General features: G+C 35.1%; 1 protein-coding gene across 9 annotated transcripts in view; it reads right to left on the reverse strand.

Moving 5' to 3' along the window:
• INPP4B (inositol polyphosphate-4-phosphatase type II B) overlaps positions 1–19,753 on the reverse strand; it is a 561,675-nt gene that overhangs the window by 76,360 nt on the left and 465,562 nt on the right. For all 9 annotated transcript variants that reach the window (XM_084884243.1, XM_084884241.1, XM_084884245.1 and 6 more), the window contains 3 exons: positions 18,649–18,826; positions 11,876–12,079; positions 822–978 (listed from right to left, as the gene is read on the reverse strand). In XM_084884243.1, the coding sequence (XP_084740369.1) occupies positions 822–978; positions 11,876–12,079; positions 18,649–18,826 (539 nt within the window). The remainder of the gene's footprint in view (positions 1–821; positions 979–11,875; positions 12,080–18,648; positions 18,827–19,753) is intronic.

Below are 19,753 nucleotides of genomic sequence, written 5' to 3' on the forward strand. Positions count from 1 at the left end.
ACTTATCTAAAAGATTTAAATAAAATCCATTTATAGAAACATAACTATAGTTGAAATTTTGATTATTATATTTGCTAGTCAACCTACTAATAAGCCATAGTTTTCAAATTATTTAATTATATACCTATCTATCTATAGACACACACATTACATACCCACAGGTATATATATATATATATATATATATATATATATATATATATATATATATATATATATGTGTGTGTGTGTGTGTGTGTGTGTGTGTGTGTGTATAGGTGTGTACATGTATCCATAAAAATCTATACTTTCTGATATGTCTTTGGAATAATTTACAAACATATTATTCTTATATGGAATCAGACATTCTTATATCTTTCTGAAATTATTCACAAAATAATATCCCTCAGAATGAGGGAATAAAGCATTTTATCTATCATATTGCATTCTTTTCAGGAACCATTATTAGATATTGTGTCCTGATATCTCTTGAGGCCTCTAAGAGTTTTAGGATCAGATGCTTGTTTTTCTTCCTAATAAAATTTTGTAGGAATGCATAAAAGTAGATTAAACTATGTCAGATTCTTTAAAGGAAAACACTGTTCTTCTTTGACAAGGTTGTTATGTAGCAAAAAAAAAATGAGCATTGCAAGCAGTTCTGAAAACACAACTGAGATGCAATTTGATAAGTAGCCTTCCATCATCCAAGCCAGAGCGGTGGAAAAGCGTGCTATCAGCACTTTCATCAAAGGCACTATTGACTCTTCTCTTTCTGTCTCATTTTATCATGACTTTCTCATTTTGTTTACTCAGTCAATTATTGGAGAGAAAAGATTCCTTACCCCTTGGATGAGTTTTAATGGAGTCCACGACAGAAAGGTCCTGTTCTCCATCTCTGCTGTCACCGCTGTCTTCACTACCACCATCACTTTCAATCAGTTTGTCCACCATAGCAATAATGCAGTTCAGGCTCTTCCCCACGTTGGCCCACACCCTATCCTGAAAAGAGCATGAGTATCAATACACATTTTTTATTGCAAAAAAAAGATAAGGCAACATCTTGATTCATCATTTTAGAGAAGCAAGTAGAGAAACCATCATGACAATGCAGACTGACTAGCTCTAATACCCCCATTAATTTGGCCAGACCATGGATACGCAAGAAATATATTTTCTCTTAATAAAGCAAAATTTAAGTGTTATAAATTTTTTTCTATAGTTGATTATCTTTCTCTGTCATAAAACAATGATAAATTACCATACAACATTAATCCACAATTGAGCTCAAACTATGAAATTTTAAATTGGATATAATATCATTTTCTTATAATTTTCCTATCAATACTTAGTAAGAAAGCAAAGACATAGCAATATTTTTATTTTTTTAAAATTTATTTTAATTAATTAATTAATTAATTAATTTTTACATTTTTTACTAAATTACTATCTGTGTACATATTTTAACATTGCCCCCCCATACATACCCTCCCTCCCCAGAGTTTTGTGTCCATTGGTTGTACTTATATGCATTTATACAAGTCCTTCGGTTGATCTATTATCTCCCCCAGATCATAGCAATATTTTTAAAGAATGCCCACCACTTACATTAGAAATTCCTGTTTTTCTCTTTATATTTTTATAATACATACACAAAAGTTTACCATTTTTACAATGTTTAAGTGTACAGCTCAGTGGCATTAAGTATATTGTGTGACTATCACCACCATCCATCTCCAGAACTTTTGGGCCTTCCAAAATTGAAACTCTGTACCCTTTAAACATGAACTCTTTCTTTCCTCTTTCAGCCCCTAACTGCCATCATTGTCCTTTATGTTTCTATGAATTTGTCTTCTCCAGGAAATGGAAGTTCCTAAAGTATGGTCTCTAGCTAATGGGAATGAACTCTGCTATTGAAGGAAAAGGGGGGAGAGGGTTGCTCATTTTCCAGATTGGCTTTGTAAGTGAGATACATTTTCAGCTCTCTTCTATTTTTTTTTAATCCTCACCCAAGGTTATTTTTCCACTGATTTTTAGAAAGAGTGGAAGAGAGAGGGAAAGATAGAGAGAAATATCAATGTGAGAGAAACACATCATTGGTTGCTTCCTACAGGAGCCCTGGGCCAGGCAGGAGTCTATAATCGAGGTAAATGCCCTTGACTAGAATTGAACTAGGGACTCTTTAGTCTGCAGGCTGACACTCTATACACTTAGCCAAACTAGCTGGGTAGGGGTCAGCTCTCTTCTTGTTACTCATGTTGGGAGAAACTGAATTTTTATTAAAAAGCAAGCAATATTGAATGCTGCTTTTCTTCCTTCTTTCCTCCCTTCTTTCTTTCCTTCCTTCCTTCCTTCCTTCCTTCCTTCCTTCCTTCCTTCCTTCCTTCCTTCCTTCCTTCCTTCCTTTTTTTTATTCTTTACCTGAGAATATGCTTTTTGATTTTAGAGAGAGAGGAAGGGAATGAGAAACATCATATGTGCCCCACCTAGGAACGAACCTGCAAACTAGGTATGTGCTCCGACTAGGAATCAAACACACAATCTTTTGATGTATGGGATGATGTTCCAACCAGTTGAGCCACCTGTCCAGGGCTGCAAGCTGCCTTTCTTCTTTTTAAAAAAAACTACATTTATTGTTGAAAAAATTACAGATGTTTATGCAAAGTAATACAAGGGATGGGTCCATTTATCTTAATCACATCTCTGAAAAGCGTGAACAGAAGATGATTTAAAAGGATAATTTTACAGTCTATACCTATAGCTACTCTACTTCCTTTACTTATATCTCACATGATAGGATTCAATTGATATAAAAAGTAGCCTTTGCAGCCATTAGAGAGATCTTTATTGACATAAGGAACAGAATCAAGCAAGTTTATCAATCAAGACCAACAACCATATACGTAGTAAACGGTTATATGGCAAATAGTAGAAAAAACATTTAAGTCATTAAATGCTTAGAGGACACATAAGCTGGGAGAGTGTTTGTTGGGGGTGAGAAATTGAGCAGTTTCTTATGCACAGTTCATGCATAATCAGATAATCCATTAAAGATACACTCATTCTATTCTTTTCCCTTTGGGGAGAATATCCTATCTAGCTCATAGTGAGAGAACTCTGAACTTTGCTGGTCATGCTTCCTTCTCTTTTATGGCATCTAAATAGTATATTAAGGTTATTTATTAGGTATGCACTTCTGTCTCTAATACCAGATTATAATTTATTTGGGACCTGTGTCCTCAATAAATTATTGCACAGGGTCTGGAAGAAAGGCAGAGAGAGAAGGAGGAGGGAGAGGAAGGAGAAGTTCAGCATTCCTTAACTGATCATCTTTTCTATATCTAATTTTTTTTATCAGCAAAAATGTGAAAACTAAACCAGAGCTGGCATGGGGAGTCCAAATTAGCCCTGGCATATCTATATCTCTGTGCACAATTTCCCACTTGTCATTACCAATTTCTGAGGACATTGATTAGAACAGGCATATGGATTAGCAGGGCCAATCTTCATCTTTAAAAAGAAGCTTTGGTGTATCCTTGATTGAATGCAATTTGCACTATATTGGCCCTGCTCAACATAGCAAACCTGTCTTATTTTAATACCTTGATAGTTATTTTCTCTGATCCAAAGTTTACAGAAACTGCTAGATGAAAGGAGATGTACTTAAAATACTCCATGGCACAAACTGCAACATATATGCCTCAAGCTATGTAATACACACACACACACACACACACACACACACACACACACACACACACCGTGTCCACTAAAAATTGGCATACATTTGACATCCATCAGAATTAAGTGAGATTTCCCAGTGTTTGCTTCCTATTGATCCTCCTGCTTAACTTCACTTATTTACTTATGTAAAAATCCCTGACCTTCCTTTCCAATAACCACACTGCTGGTCTTATCCCAAAATTCAGCCCTTATTTGCACAGTGGATTCAGATAAGCAGCCAGTTTCTCCAGTATTGATCTCTCTACATTCCCGTGGTTTGGACCCAGACCTATATATCAGCTATCACACAAACAGGTCTACACATGAGTGCCACATTTATCTTAATTGATTACCATGTTCAAGTCATTAGTCTTCGGTCAAAAGCAGGCTAAGCACTGCAGCTAATCTTCATTCTTCTCTCAGCCTAGAGTCACCTCTCTAGTTGAGTCAACCTAGAAAATTCTCCTTATTTCTTGCTACTCTGAAAACTTTACCAGGTCAGGCATCTTGCTCTCCTAGCAACATCCTATTAAATAGCTTAACATATATTTTCTGGGCACCTACTGCATGCCTATTAGTGCTGATCATTGGAGACATGAAGGAAACCTTCGAATAATGTATATTTCTACCTGGACACATGATGCTTTTTATGCTTTGAATACCTTCCTCCTTCTCTTCCTTCAACCCAAATACTAACTTTTTCAGATCCCACCACTTCCAAGAACTATCCGTGCTACCCTTCCTCTGCTTAATGCATTTTTGCTGTCTGACAGACAGAGGGCTCTATGAGGGAAATAACTATTATTCATTAATCCTTTTATTCTCAGGTCCTTAGGTGATAAAGAAAGAAAGAAAGAAAGAAAGAAAGAAAGAAAGAAAGAAAGAAAGAAAGAAAGAAAGGAAGGAAGGAAGGAAGGAAGGAAGGAAGGAAGGAAGGAAGGAAGGAAGGAAGGATAATAGAAGGAAGGGTTATATATTTTTTTCTAACTTTCATATAATTTTTCTCTGACTCTGTTCATTATTTAAAAAAAAATATTTCAGAGAGAGGAAGGGAGAAGAGGAAGAGAGAAACATTTATGAGAGAAACATTAATCAGTTGCTTCCCACATGAGCCCCAAAACAGGGGATAGCACCATGGAGGATAGAACCAGCAACCTGGATATGTGACATGATGGAGAATTGAACCCGCCAACTTTCAGTATATATTGTAGGATGACACTCCAACTAACTAAGCCACACTGGCCAGGGATCTTTTCAACATTTTTTATGTGTATCACTCAACCACCTCTATTCTGGGAACCTTAATATATTTGCTTGTTTTATGAGTGATGGCCATTTACTTGAATTAGATGATATGGTTGTTGAGATCAGAATCCACATTTTATAGTTACCAGTAATTTGTTTTCTCCCAAGTACCTATAGCATTGCTACACACCACTGGTGCTTAATTAACATGTGTTGATTGACTGAATAACTAGCTACTTAGGAATAAAAAGAAATTAAGATACAACTTTAAGTATTACCACATCTTCAAATTAAAGTTATAATTAAGATCAAACTCACAGGCTGAGTTCACTCTAATTAATGCCACATCATGCTAAAGCTTTCAATTCAGGAAAAATATTAAATAAAGCAATTGTTTAATAAAAATTTTTCTACTGATTGGCTAATGCTTTTAATGTTAAGTTGGTAATTGGTTGTTATCTGTATATCATTAGATAGTTGCACTAGTTGAATTATATGACAATATCAGTCAGTGTGCTACATACCACTAATTTCTAGGATTGATTTTTTAAAAATGAATGTACCCCAGCATATTAACATTCTGCCTGTATATGCCTTAGCATTTCTTTTAACAATTCATTAAATTTGGGGTATTCAAAGATTTCTATTTAGGAAATAATGTCTGACTATTCACATTAAAATGTATTAAAGATTAAGGACACTTGATTTAATGTAATCATACATTTTTAAAGTGTGTATATAAGTTTTCATATTTATTATTCACTGGCACTTCAAAATATTTGACATTGAACCAGGCATTATAAAAATCAGGAAAATATCCAATGAAGAGGATGATATCTAACATAAAACCACAGGAAAATTACCAATTCTTTAACAAAAATAAAATATCTCTGTTAAAAACTTTGGTTTGAGTTGAAGGATGAACTGCTGATTCTGCAAATCCCTCCATTCATTCTGAAGAAATACATTGAACCTGAATAGAGGAAACACTGCATTAGGTGCTATAAAACAGGGGAGTGAAGGTGAATGTAATAACTGCATGTGGGAAAATCTAGAATTGGGCAGCATTTCATGAATATGCATGCCCATAAAGCTCTCATTTGGGGCTTCTCTTCTTTAATAGAACATTTGTGCATTTTAATGGACAATCATGATCTTTGCTTAATCACCTTTTGTGGACTTTAATATAAAATAAGTATTCAAAGCTCATTTCTCCTGGGTGAAATGGACTGGAGAAGTTCAGGAATGTTCCCATCCATCAAAAAAACAGATGATAGAACCCATTCAGTTGCCATGTCAGAAATTGGTCTAATTCTCCCTGTCTTTTCCTGCCCTTTCTGATGGGGAGAGCAGATGCTTTGCTTTCAATGTCCTGTCTTATTACAAGGTTAACAAAATCCAACAATCCTACTATGTGTGACTTGGGGAATAAAAATAAAAAGGTTGAGATAAGGAGAAAATAGCTGCTTCTACTCATATTTGTTGGGAAATATGTAAGTAGGGCTTTGTAATTGCCATGTGATAATCAAAAGAAGTTAAAATGGCCACCATTGTGTTTCTGGAAGCTTCTGGAGACCCTAACTCACCATGTTCTTAGCTTTGGTCATTTTTGATATTCTGTGTCCATCCTGAATTTTACCACTTTCCATGTTTGGTGGTAATTTAAAGTTACTTGAATAGACACCTCAAAGTTGATTCTGAAATGAAAATATGCACTAAAGAGAGAGGATATAACTGGGTGTTTTGACTGGAAGAGAGAAATAAAACCCTTAAAATAATTCATGAATTCCAGTGTGTGTGGAGGGAGGTGGGTAGTGGGGGAGATACCTAGCATAGTGCAGTTATATTAAATAGACATAGTCTGTGTTTCAAAATAAAAAGGTAAACAAGAACAGTATTTTGAGGATAAATTTCAAAGTCATTAATTTACTCTACAAATGAGTATCCAGCACCTTTTTATGTGCAGGTGTTCTGTTAATTGCAGCTATACAACAGTGAACATGACACTGTCTTTGTCCTTTAGGAGCTTATAAAGTTCAAGAACACAAGGAAGAAACAGATTGGTTATAATTCAGTGTTCACAAGGCTGAGTAACCATGGGATGTAAGAATAACGCTTTTTATACAAAAAAAAAAAAAAGCATTTTGTAGTTGAATGAATATACACAAGCATACTATATATCTGTCTGTCTACCAATTACATAAAATTTGGAAATAATTGGTCATATTTTAGTGAACATTTTATTCATTTTGATTATTAAATTATAAGGTGTTGCTTGAGAAAAGTTAAATCATAGGTTGGTATCTAGTTGTCCATAAAAATTAATCACCTCTAAAAATTGAGAATGATTGATTTCCTTCTCATTAAGATCAGGTCAATGGTTTCACAAAGCATAATTCTAGCTAGTCAGAAAACTGAACAGATTCTTTTTTGAAAATCAATTTGCATAGGTACTCCTGCGTTATGCATGGCCTGAATGATTTTCCCTAGAGGTAAAGTCTAAGATGAAGACAGAAGCCTGCAAGAGATGCTGAGAATACAAATCACTGAAGACTGCTTATAGAGTTATCTGGCAAAAATATGTTTGTCCTCAACAGTTAGTAATATTTTGAAACTATCTGTGATCTTTGCTACCAATTATGGTAATATAAACTACACTTTTAATACTTCTGTTAAAATTAGGCATTCATATTTGTTCTAGACATCATTAGAGAAAGATGTAATACCAAATGAACTGTGAGATGTTGATAACAAACATATTAGAAATTAGTATAAATATTATTCCAAAATGCAATCTTTACAAATATTGAGTTATGGAGAAATCACTTTTTTTAGGATATTAATGGAGTTTATTATCAGGATGCCTGACATAAATATTACTGTGAATCTGTGCTATTGTTTCTATGATCTATAAAATTCTTAAAAAGTTATTATGGATTAATGTGGATCATCTATTATGTTCATGTGACATAAACACATTTTACCTTAATAAGGCATAGCAAATGTTCTCCTAATTTAAGAATGCAACTAAAATTTAAAATTTGATTTACATTTACAGCATGAAGTAGAGAATTCTGATACAGAAATGTAGTTCAGCTAAAAAGTAGGTTTGGGATAAGTAATAATAGTTTTCCTATTCTTCTCTTTGCTAGAATATATCAGTATATAAAGGTTCAGAAGTTTCTTTTTATAACCCTTTTTTTAAAACCATTTTTTAAATGAAGGTAGGGAGACTTCAGCCCAAACACATCAATGTACTAATGTTGCCATTAAATCATAATGATACAGAGAATAGTATAATTACTGGAAACTCCAAAACTGGGTCAACTTAATCCTTTGGTTGGATGACATGCTTTCATATTTGGACAAACTAATCTTGGAATCCCAGCTGTTGGAAGCATCTGTTGTAGAAATGGAGAGGAAGACAAGCAGTATGTCATCTTTACCAGCTCAAAGATGAAGAATGCTATATTAGCCTACTTGCACAGATTGTCATAAAATCTCAATATTCCTTTGGAATTTAATTGTTTATCAACTTTTCAGGAAATCAACCTGAAAAGCACTTAATAATTCATAAGTGAAATTATGCAAATAACAGACTTTTTTGGTCAGTGATCATTTTAGTTTCAATCTCTTCCATACTGACTAGATAATTATTATCTAGATTCATGTCACCAATTTTGCTAACAAAAGGAATTGAAAAAAGGCAGGCTCACACTGATTAAGAATTAATAAAGATTCAATCTCATGACCTCAAAAAGAAAGATTCTGCATGTGTCAGCAGAGTATTCAGAAGTTATTTACTAATATGCATTCACTTTCAAAATATTTATTGTAAGAAGCTCCATGCAGTTGCTCATGTTAGGCAACTGTTAAAAACCACAGTCACTACAGGAAATTAAACAGAACAAATAGAGTTTTAAAAAATGGAGCTACAGTGATCTTATGTCTAAACCTAACCCAATGTAAGTGATCAGAGAATACTTGCCTATGATATCACAGAAGCCCAATTAAATTTATTTAAAACATTGAATTAATTGAGGAAGTAGACTAGACTTGTAATCAGCGCTGAAACTTTTCTAATACCTAATTAGCTAGAAAAGTGGTACACAGACTTGTTTCCAGTTCATTTACTAGCACAATCTCCAAAGGCATTTTCAATTGGCTATATTTTCTTTGAATTTATAAAACTTTTCAAAGTTAGTTAAAGCTTTGGAAATAATGTTAAATGTCTTTAGCTTTGGTGAAACTTTTTTTCTGTTTCTTAAAAGAATTTTCATGCCTTGACAAAGCAATTTTTAAAATAGAAAGTAGTTAACAATAAGAATCTATCTAACAACCAAATTCTGTTATTGCTGATAAATAGAGTAGAATTATTTTGGAATTAGAGAGTTAGAAGTAACTTCTATGAATGGGAAATATTTCCCTTGTAATTATGGTAAATTTAGACCAAGTTTTATATACTTTCTAATAACAATGGGATCCAGAGATGGAGTCCTTATGAAAAGGGGAATTTGGAGACAGAGTAGCACCCCAGAAGAACATCATGAGGACTTGTAAATGACCACCTACCAGCCAAAGAGAAGGCCCGAAAAGTTCCTTTTTTTCACTTCCCTCTGAACAGCTGCTCAGTGACCCCAATCAACTGAATGGTTCCCTGGACATCTGCTCACCTCACCGTATGTTTCCCACTCCTTGCATCTTTGCCTGTCATAGAAGGTTCTGAGTATCAAATCTGGAGTTGAAGTCACATTAATGGAGCCCACCTTCTACCATCTGTCTCTCTCCAACCTTTGTCGTAACCTTTGCCAGTATTTGTCAACATGTTTTTATCTACCACTAGACTGAGGACCTCTTACCTTCCAATCTGAAACAGCTACGATTTAGAAAGTCCCCAAAATTATGTAAAGTAAAGGAATTTGGAGGGAGACAGAAGAGGGACATTTTCTGTGTAGCAGGAGGAAGGTGAGATATGAGGGAAGATTAGCATAACACAGTGAGGTAAAAATTATGAAAACCAACAATCCTCCAAATTCTAAAATTCTCACTTTAGTTTACATACCGTGTTTCCCCGAAAATAAGACATCCTCCGAAAATAAGACCTAGCGCATGGAAAGATAAGACATCCCCTGAAAATAAGACCTAGAGCAACTTTGGGAGAAAAAATTAATATAAGACACGGTCTTATTTTCGGGAAAACAGGGTAAAATGGTTATTATTTATGAAAATCTTAAGTTCTTTTCTATATCTACCCAAACTCTTAAAATTCATAATATACATTTTTTGATAGAGCAGTTTATAATATGCAGTTTTCTTTTTTATCACAAGAAATTGTACTGATCCTCATAATCAGATTATTTAAGTTAAATATCCTAAAAAAGAAAATATAGAAAAAATTCTACAGTCATCCAATGCCTCTCCAGGTAAATTGTTTATCTCATGACCATCCTAAGCAAAACAGATGTTTGCAGTTGAGAAAATTGAACTTCAGAGAGGTTAAAAGGGGCGAGTGCCTTGGAGCTCTCAATAAATTGAAGGAAAAGATGAGGTAAAAGGCAGAAATATTAGATTTGCTCTTTTGAAAATGCTTCCGTGAGAGGAATGCAATCTTAATCAGCAACAACAGATACTTATTCAGCATTTACCTCTTGGAACCAGCTCTGTTTTTCCTGTGATAGAAATTTTATCAGAAGAAAGAGCAGCCATCACTTCACAGCACTTGAGACAGCAATTTTTTTTTTTTTTTTTTGAGAGATCTGGGCCTTTCCAATAATTTACTCCCTGAACACTTTTACATTTAGGGTGGCAGGAATAGTAATTATTAACTGTTTAACATCTAATACAGCTGGCATACTCTTTTCTTGGTTAAACATATGCTATAGTAAAGAGCTTCCTTCCGTGTGGGCATATAATTTGGATGGGTCTTAGAAAATTAATAGGTATTGATTTAGGAATAACACACTGGTCTCCCTCACCCAGCACCTTCATGTGTCTCCTGTCTTATCTGCCCAACTAGTGTTCCCATCCAGACCGGCTTCTATTGTTTACTTAGCTTTAACTTTAAAAAAAAAATAGTATGTTTTTATTTATTTATTTATTTATTTATTTATTTATTTATTTATTTATTTATTGAGAGAGAGAGAGAGAGAGAGAGAGAGAGAGAGAGAGAGAGAGGTAGGAAGTCCGGGGGAAAGAGAAACATCCCTGCAAGAGAGAAAAATTGATAGACTGCCTCCTCTATATCCTCTACTGGGAATAAAGCCAAAAACCAGGGTATGTGCCCTGCCCAGGAATTGAACCAGCGACCTACTGGTGCATGGGATGATTCTCTACCAACTGAGCCACACTGGCCAGGGTACGTGACTACTTTTTTCAGATGCTTTATGTGGTCATCCTTCTGCTAATTTTTGAACACATAGAACATCTTTTTAATCATAGAACCATGAGGAGAAAGATTTAAGAGATCTTAATGTCCACTGCTATTTAAATGCCAATACATCCTAACCTATATTTGGACCTAAAACACTGGATTACAACAATGAAAATACTTCTTGTATCCGAGTAGTGCATTATAGATAATTACAGACTCTTTTTCTAAAGCACTGTTGTAATGGTTTATATTATCTTGGCAATAAATAAGAAAAGGTATTATCAAATCTAGCAATTATGGCATCTTTGCTTTGATGACATATTCTTGGTTGTATAAATGTGATTTATTTGACATCAAATAGATTTTTATGTCAAATAAATGTGATCGAGGAATAAAACTTCCATTTATAATTTGCCCTGAAGTAAAAATGAGACTGATTCACCCACAGTCTGTATTGTGACTGCTTTCTACCTTGTTTGGATAAAAAGCAGATTCCTAATTATGCTGACTTAATTTCCTAGGACTGAACATTGGGAAGGAAGTAGTGTGCAAGAGACTTACCCACTCTTCCTCATCGTAGTCCGAATGATGGGGTATGGAGTCCTGCCTTCTCATTGGTGGGGGTAGATCCTGGGGACTGCTCTCCTCTGTGCTGCTCTTGGGCGATGGTGGCTTTTTAAGGATGCCTCCTGGCCTGGCAGTGTAAAGTGCTAACAGAGCGCTTCTGACCAGCTGATCCTTAAAAGCATGAACAAAAAGCTCTGTCTGGAAAGAAATTGACAAGGATTAGAAATACCATGGTAAGCATCTCAGCATAGAGCTATGAAAAGGTCAATTGCAGACTTGTTGGCACTTGAGAGAAAATGATTCACACCAATCAATGGAACATCGTTTGGTGTGGGGATGTTGCCAAGGCCTTGAGTCCTATGGCTCTAAAAGTCAATGTGGAGGTTCCGTGTGCACTATAAACACCATCTGTCTCCTCAACCCCTCACTTTTAGTTCCACATCCTATCTTCGGAGATGGATTTCACTGGGAATCATCATTCAAAAACCATCAACCTTTCAAATAATTACAAATAGACCTTAAAGGAAAATGCCATCAGACTATGGATAGTCTACATTTGAAACAATGTTAACGGATAAAGAAAGACGTGTCTTTTAGAGGCAGACTTGCTTTTTACAAATTTCAACAGAAGAGATGACATAAGCAGTCTTCTCATGAAAACATTTGGCTTTTATTCCTTATTATCGCCCCCTAACTGTCTCCTCCACCAAATGGTTTCAGTAGTGCTCGATGTTAGCGAGGTTACTGTAAAGCCTACGTTGGAGGATTTTGTAGGCTGATGGTAAATAACCTAGTGAGTACTGGAATAATGACAGCTTCCCAGCGATAAAGAGCTTCACAGCTGTACTTTTCAATTTCCCGATGAAATGTTTAACAGCTTCACCCCATAATATACTGGAGGGGGCAGAGATTGATTTTCTGTGTCACAGTATACTTAGCATGCACATGGGCTCACAATCTGTTCGAAGAGTGGAGAAGTCACTCACGCACTGACCTATATTACAATATTATCATATTTATCCTTTGTAATCTCTTAGGAAGGGGTCCTTTAAGTCATAGCATTATTTTTAATAACAGTTGATATAATTGCCATTTAATGTAACTCTTGACTAGAATGCTGACTGCGGTAAGTCTGTAGCTGTAAGTCTGGGTACCTGTTTATTGGTGCTCTCTCAATGTACAGTCAACACTGCCATGTCTAACTGGTGGTTACCAAATTGTCTCTGTCTCCCTGTTGTGTCCACACAATTAAAGAAAATCAGTTAAACCACGGGTAAAGCAGGGACCTAATAAGATAATGTCATAGCTTCTTTGCAATAGAAAATGAAATTCTAGAACTGAAATGGACTTTAAAGTGGACCTCTTCATTTACCAGATAAGGAAACTAGGAAACCAGTGTGGTGACCTGACCAAGGCAGATTGCATATTAGCAGCACAAATGGGACAGATCCCATGTTTTGACAAATTCAGTAGTTTTTTTCTTAATCCACACCACCTCCCAGCCACTGCAACTATGGTAGAAGTTTCTGTCTTTCCTCTTCTTCCCAACCTCAAACTTTCCAAGTGTATTGAACAGCTACCAGCCCTCAGAATTAATTGTGTACACAATTGGCCATGTAACTATCTTCACTGCCAAACTTTATTGGATATTTTAATCACTCCTTTAATCTAGAGGCACTTTAAAGGGTATTAAACAAGAAATATGGAAAAAAGATTACATAAGAATAAAATATTGGAAAATATTTTTATGATATACTTGGAATCAAAATAAAAGCACCTTTTTATTTAAAAAGCGCTTGGAAAATTTGGCTTGACAGTATTCAAACAAGTCAGTATAGCTATAGCAAAATGGGGAAATATGTTGTTTATATAATATTCCATATAACATAAATGTGTCTATCAATGTTAATGTAAATATGAAAAATGTGAATTTACTTCCATTCAACTTAACTAGATTATTTCTCTGTTGGTAATTTCAATAAAGTCTTTTGATTTATTTTTAGAGCAAAACAGCTTGCCTTCTTTGAGTTCCTGCTACCACATCTCTAGTCCTATACCACTCACATAATTACCATGTAGCTAAATATCTATTCACATGCAATGAAATCTTGTATGGTTCTTATCATTGCAATCATTTTCTTCCCATATCATGCACACACTTCATTTATTCAAATCTCATTTGGGTTGATTTATCACCAAGTCATGGGAGATAATACAGTAAATTCTTATAATTTTACAACTCAGAAATTTTGGGTTGTAATAAAATACAATACACAAAATCTTAAGAGAATACAATAATAGCTGATCTTTTACTTTGTGTTTATACTGAAAAACTTATCTGACTCCTTGGAAACTCCCAAGATCCTGTATGTAGAATCACATTCTGTTAGAAAATAGAAAGTACTCTATTCACATGACCTGGAAACTAATTGTAATTTTCTTGAGCAGCATTACTTAGTACAGACCAATGTAGACCCTGATATTTTAGTCAAATAAGTAAGCTTATAGAGATTAATATAGTCCACAGAATTAAAAAAACACCTGTATTTTGTTGTTCTTGCAACTGAGAGGATACTAGGGAAGCTAAAATTCATGGCTAGAATGTGACCATGTCTCTGAGTTGCTTCTTGCCTTGGAGTTCTGATAAGCTATTTTCTTTTCTGACTCAGCTCACCTTACGTTAAGTTAAGAGAGAAAGGTTGTCGAAATGTTACCATAAAGATAGACAAGACAATGCACTTAAAGTATCAGTTCAATAATACACTAAAAAAGCATAAACTTAAGTAAAGGCAACCCATTTCATTTGTTTGATATTTTAAAAAGAGAAATGTTACCTGAAAAATGAGATGTTTTTCTGCCTTACTGACATTTCTCCAATTCATATTCTCATATATATTTTCAAAGTAACTTGAAATATCAGCAAGTATAAAAGTACTAAAAACTAGTTCTCCTGGGAATAAATTTCCTGACCATTAATGGCAGAGAAATTGTTAGGACATGTTCATTTAAAGTGACTCTTTTTAACTAGAAATCTCAACAAATTAATCAAAGTCCCCTTCTATTTAGAAGGATCTTATTGTCACTGAAAAAAAATTCAAAGCTGTCTAATCCCACCTGCAATATGGAATTAGCCAATGGAATAAACAAGTAACTATCATTTTAGTTGTCATATAAATGGCAAGAAAGAATCCCATTTATTTTTAAATTTGATATGCTTTAATTATTTTGCAGGGCATTGGAAAATGGGCAGTATAGAGAGATAAACTGTATGATTTTTCTATCTAGCTTACTTTCAGAGGCAGTTTCCAGGTTATGGCACAAGGAGGAAGAAGCCACACATGAAGCCACAAACTGAGAAAACAGAGATTAGAGCTTGGAACTGCTCACAGAAGAGCCCTGATGATCTGTAAATGGGTGCTTTTACATCTTTATGAGTACTGATCTGCATGTGCTAGAGGACCAGGGGTCATAAGGGCTGGGAAGAGCTCATCTTCCCACCATCAGAGTGGGCTTTGTAATACAGAGGGCCTTGTGTAGAGCCCTCAGGATGGTGCGGCCCTAGTGGTGGGGCTAAATTACTCCTATGTTAAAGGCTGCTCTATCTCCTGCTCTAACAGAGGTTTAAAAGAAGGCTTGGAAGGATCTTACTGGTTGCTAATAACTCAACTTCACACCGGCACAAAATTCAACATTATTTAAAGGAATATAATAAAATCCAGCAACCAAGAATGTAAAATACAAAATTCCTGTTATTCAATACAATATACCAACCATATAATGAAGCAGAAAATTTCGAGCCATAATTAGAAAAACACACACACAGAGGTAGCTGATTTTATCTCCCTCCCAACTGCCTGCTTCCTTGCTGATGTTGAAACTATTGACCCGCATGGGCATCATATCAAGGTTTGGCTGCTCTATGACCTTCCTAGAGTGGCAGAAATAAGTGGTCTGCCATCTTGCCCCACAGCACAGGCACTGCAAAAAAGAGGAAAGTCACCCTGAAATGGAAAGTTCTGCAAGCTTGCTTTAAAAACAAACAAATAAGCAAAGACAAACAAACAAACAAAAACGTTTTGCTCAAACTTGCAAGTGTCCATTAAGTCATTAGTAGCAAATTTAATTAATTAATTAAAAAATAGAGGACCAGTCTTGGGGCATGGAGTCTGAACCACCAGCAGCATAGCTAGATAGAAATGAATCATACTTTATTTTAAATCGTAAGTTACAAATTGTCTTCATAGACCACGCAAAACTCTGTTAACTTGGATAAATATTTGAACTTCCAGTGACACATTCTTAAAATGAAAATGCATGGCTTGAAAACCTAAAAAGATCCTTCTGGTTTCAAGGGCTGACAGATTTATTAGTAGACGAAGCGTGTCTACTCTCTCTCTCTCTCTCTCTCTCTCTCTCTCTCTCTCTCTATATATATATATATATATATATATATATATATATGAAAAAGTTGGAGCGATGCTGAATTAAAGGAGGTGAAAATACATGCCATGTCCCCCACCCAAATCACTGCAGCAAGTTGCAAATGATGTATGCAATGACAAGGCCCTGCTTAAGGCACAGGAAGAACATAAATCCTGCTCAGTGATCACTGAAGCGATGTGCTACCTACTGACATTTCTGCTTAGGTGAATCCAAAAAGCCTCACCTCCACCCAGAAATTCCAAAAGGAACTGGACCAAAATGAAATTATATTATTTTACTGTGTATAACACTTTCTTCTTCCCCCTTCTCTTTTCCCTGGCCATAATATATTTATTGATGATTAGATATATTTATTGACTATCTGAATACTTAAGCATTGCTGACGAATTTGTCTAAAAATTTCTTTGTAATTTTAAAAATGTGAAAGTCAAAATGCATATATTACATAGAGGATACTGGAAAGTTTCCTCTCTCCTTGGTTTTTCCCCCCTTGTGCTATCGCCTGAAAACTGCCTCTGGAAGTGAGCTAGACAATCAGTATGTGCCCACCACTTCAAAATGAAGTAAATTAACACCAGTCACGAAGCCCTTAGCACAAGATTTGGCGAAATCGGTACTTATAAATTTGGGTCAGTTTTTCTCTCCTTGGTCATGATGGAGGCACCTGATATGACATAGAAGGAATGCTGCATTTCAAACTGGAAGTCTTGGACTTTGACTTTTTCCCTTTTTAATTAGTTAGATAATACACTTGACCTTTCTGAACAGGTATTAGGTAATTTTTTATGAAAATAGATATTACTTATATCCTATGAGAATAATATTATAATAATATACTCTTTAAAATGTTAAATAAGTAAAAGGTATTATTATTATAAATTAGCATATCTTAATAAAAAATATATACCTATCATATCCAGGTTTCTATTATATAATCTGTTCTATAGGGATGCAAAAAACTACACTGTTATTTTATTCTAAAACTAGAGGCCCAGTGCATGGATTCATGCACATTGAAAGGAAATTAATTAGAAGAAATATTTTAGCCAAAACCGGTTTGTCTCAGTGGATAGAGCGTCGGCCTGCTGACTGAAAGGTCCCAGGTTCGATTCTGGTCAAGGGCATGTACCTTGGTTGCAGGCATATCCCCAGTAGATGGTGTGCAAGAGGCAGCTGATCAATGATTCTCTCTCATCGATGTTTCTGACTCTCTATCCCTCTCTCTTCCTCTCTGTAAAAAATCAATAAAATATATATAAAAAACAAAACAAAAACAAAAAAAGAAGACATTTTAGAGGCCAGGGAGGAACATGAGAGATTGGTCAGCTAGTCAATTGGACAGGAGGGCTCCAGGGCATGTCCAGTCACGATTGGACAGACCCCAGAGCAAGCTAACCTACCTACTGGAGCATCTGCCCCCTGGTGATCAGTGTGCATCATAGTAACTGGTCAAATGGTTGAACAAATGATGGGACATTTAGCATATTAGGCTTTTATTATATAGGATAGATAACACCATGAGAACTTTCTTTAGTCAGTTTCTTTAAGGACAATTTACTGAAAGGATCTTTTAATAAATTGCAAGGTGTCCTCAGAATGCAGAGGTTAAGGATAATTGTATTGGAATTGGACATCAGGATACCTCATTTTATATTTAAAATCAAACAACAATTTGTCGTTTTATGTCATTCGGTTGCCCTGATTAGTTATGGAATTGATGTAGTATCTATCTTTGCCAGGCTACCTGTCCTCTCTGCATATAAGGTGCAAGTCACCCTTAGAAAAATTAAGGCTTAGGTCCCACTAACATTTCAAACAATAACTAATATCTTTGGAAAATTTTAGAACCTTTTCCCAGGAGATAATGTTGAAAATGAATCAGGCAGAGAAATTACCCCATGTCACTGATAACAATTCACATCCTAGTCCTGTTTTCAAATGAATTCCCATTTAAATGTATAGCTTCATATGCATATAATTTAGGTGATCACCAGAGGAAAATAATTTTCAAAATCTAATTTAATTCATTTGAGAAGGCCATGAACCAAAGAAAATGAAGGATGTCAAGGAAAATTAAAAAATATATACCAACCAATAACAGGTTTCATTTCCTACCAGGAAAAAAAAATCAGTGCTCAGTAAGTTTTGAAAAGAGAATGAGGCCAATTCAGTTTGATCCTGTGGCAATACTTTGAAGCTTACTTTTTAACTTAGTCTATTTTACATTTCCAGTTGCTAGGAAAGGCAAATGTATGCAATAAAGCAACACCCATGTGGATTGGTGTATTTCATTTTCCCCACTGTAGGAATGATTTGGATCTTACTTTTTCTGAAAGCATCTTTAAAGAATTCTTCAAGCTGTCTGGAGAATGCTGGCTTGCAGAATCAAGCAGTAGGTCAGCATGGGTTGCTATCAGAGGTTGTAGTTGATTGATGTTGCTGAGAACTTCCTTTGCTTTGGCTGTGTTTTCAGGTGAATAGTAAATAAACTGGTAACCAGTACTACAACAACAAAGAGAAAGACAAGTTATACACAAAGCAGAAAGAATTTGTAGCCCTTAATATCAGATGGCAAATCATAAACATAGTCCATATGTCATTACTTCCTATTGAACAGATAAGAACTCTTCCAAGAGATTTTTACAGTGCCCTAAGAAGAGTTGTTTTTTAAAAAGTAAAATGAACAAGGTATTTTTTAAGACTAGGTACAATAAATCTTGTTCTTACTCACCTACTAGGGACATTCTTTATGTTTACACATATCAAATATTAACAATCAAAATAAGTTAGAATTAGTATTAATTATTAATAAATTTGAGGTCACACAGCACAGAGGAAAAAGACTGAATATAAATCCCAGCTCTTGTACTTACTAGCCGGTGACCTTGAGCAGCCTTCTGCTCCCTCATGAGGTAGGTGGACATAATTATCCAAACAATTACTTATAAGAGGTGGGTTGGGTTGGTGGTCATTCATGGGAAGTGCCTAACAGAGAGCTTGACACAGAGCAAGCAGCCAGAAACTACTACTTATATCTTCCCCCATGATACTTGGGACAAAGGGAATACATTTTAATAGCTGAGAAAAGCATTTAATGCCAAGTGGGCATATGGAGAATTTTATTGTAGAGAAAAAAGGCATTTCCAGCAAAATAAAAAATACATTATGCTATTTTACCATCACCTTTAAGTTCCTGTGGTTTTTCATTTGTTATAAAAAAATCTAAAATTGATCTCTGCCTTTTAAAACCATCATCTAGGAATTGGTCAAGGAGGTTATGTGATGGAGTTGGATTTCCATGGTGGGAAGAAATCTATGGCCACTTTCATTAGGAAAGATAAAGGAGGCATTCCCGCAGGGAAAGGAAGAAAATAGCAAAGCACTAGGCAAAGGGGAAAAAGAGAGAAGTCATGGTTGTTGCATTAACAT

This window comes from Pipistrellus hanaki (genome assembly GCF_964339955.1).
Source record: "Pipistrellus hanaki genome assembly, chromosome: 5".
NCBI classification, from domain to species: Eukaryota; Metazoa; Chordata; class Mammalia; order Chiroptera; family Vespertilionidae; genus Pipistrellus; species Pipistrellus hanaki.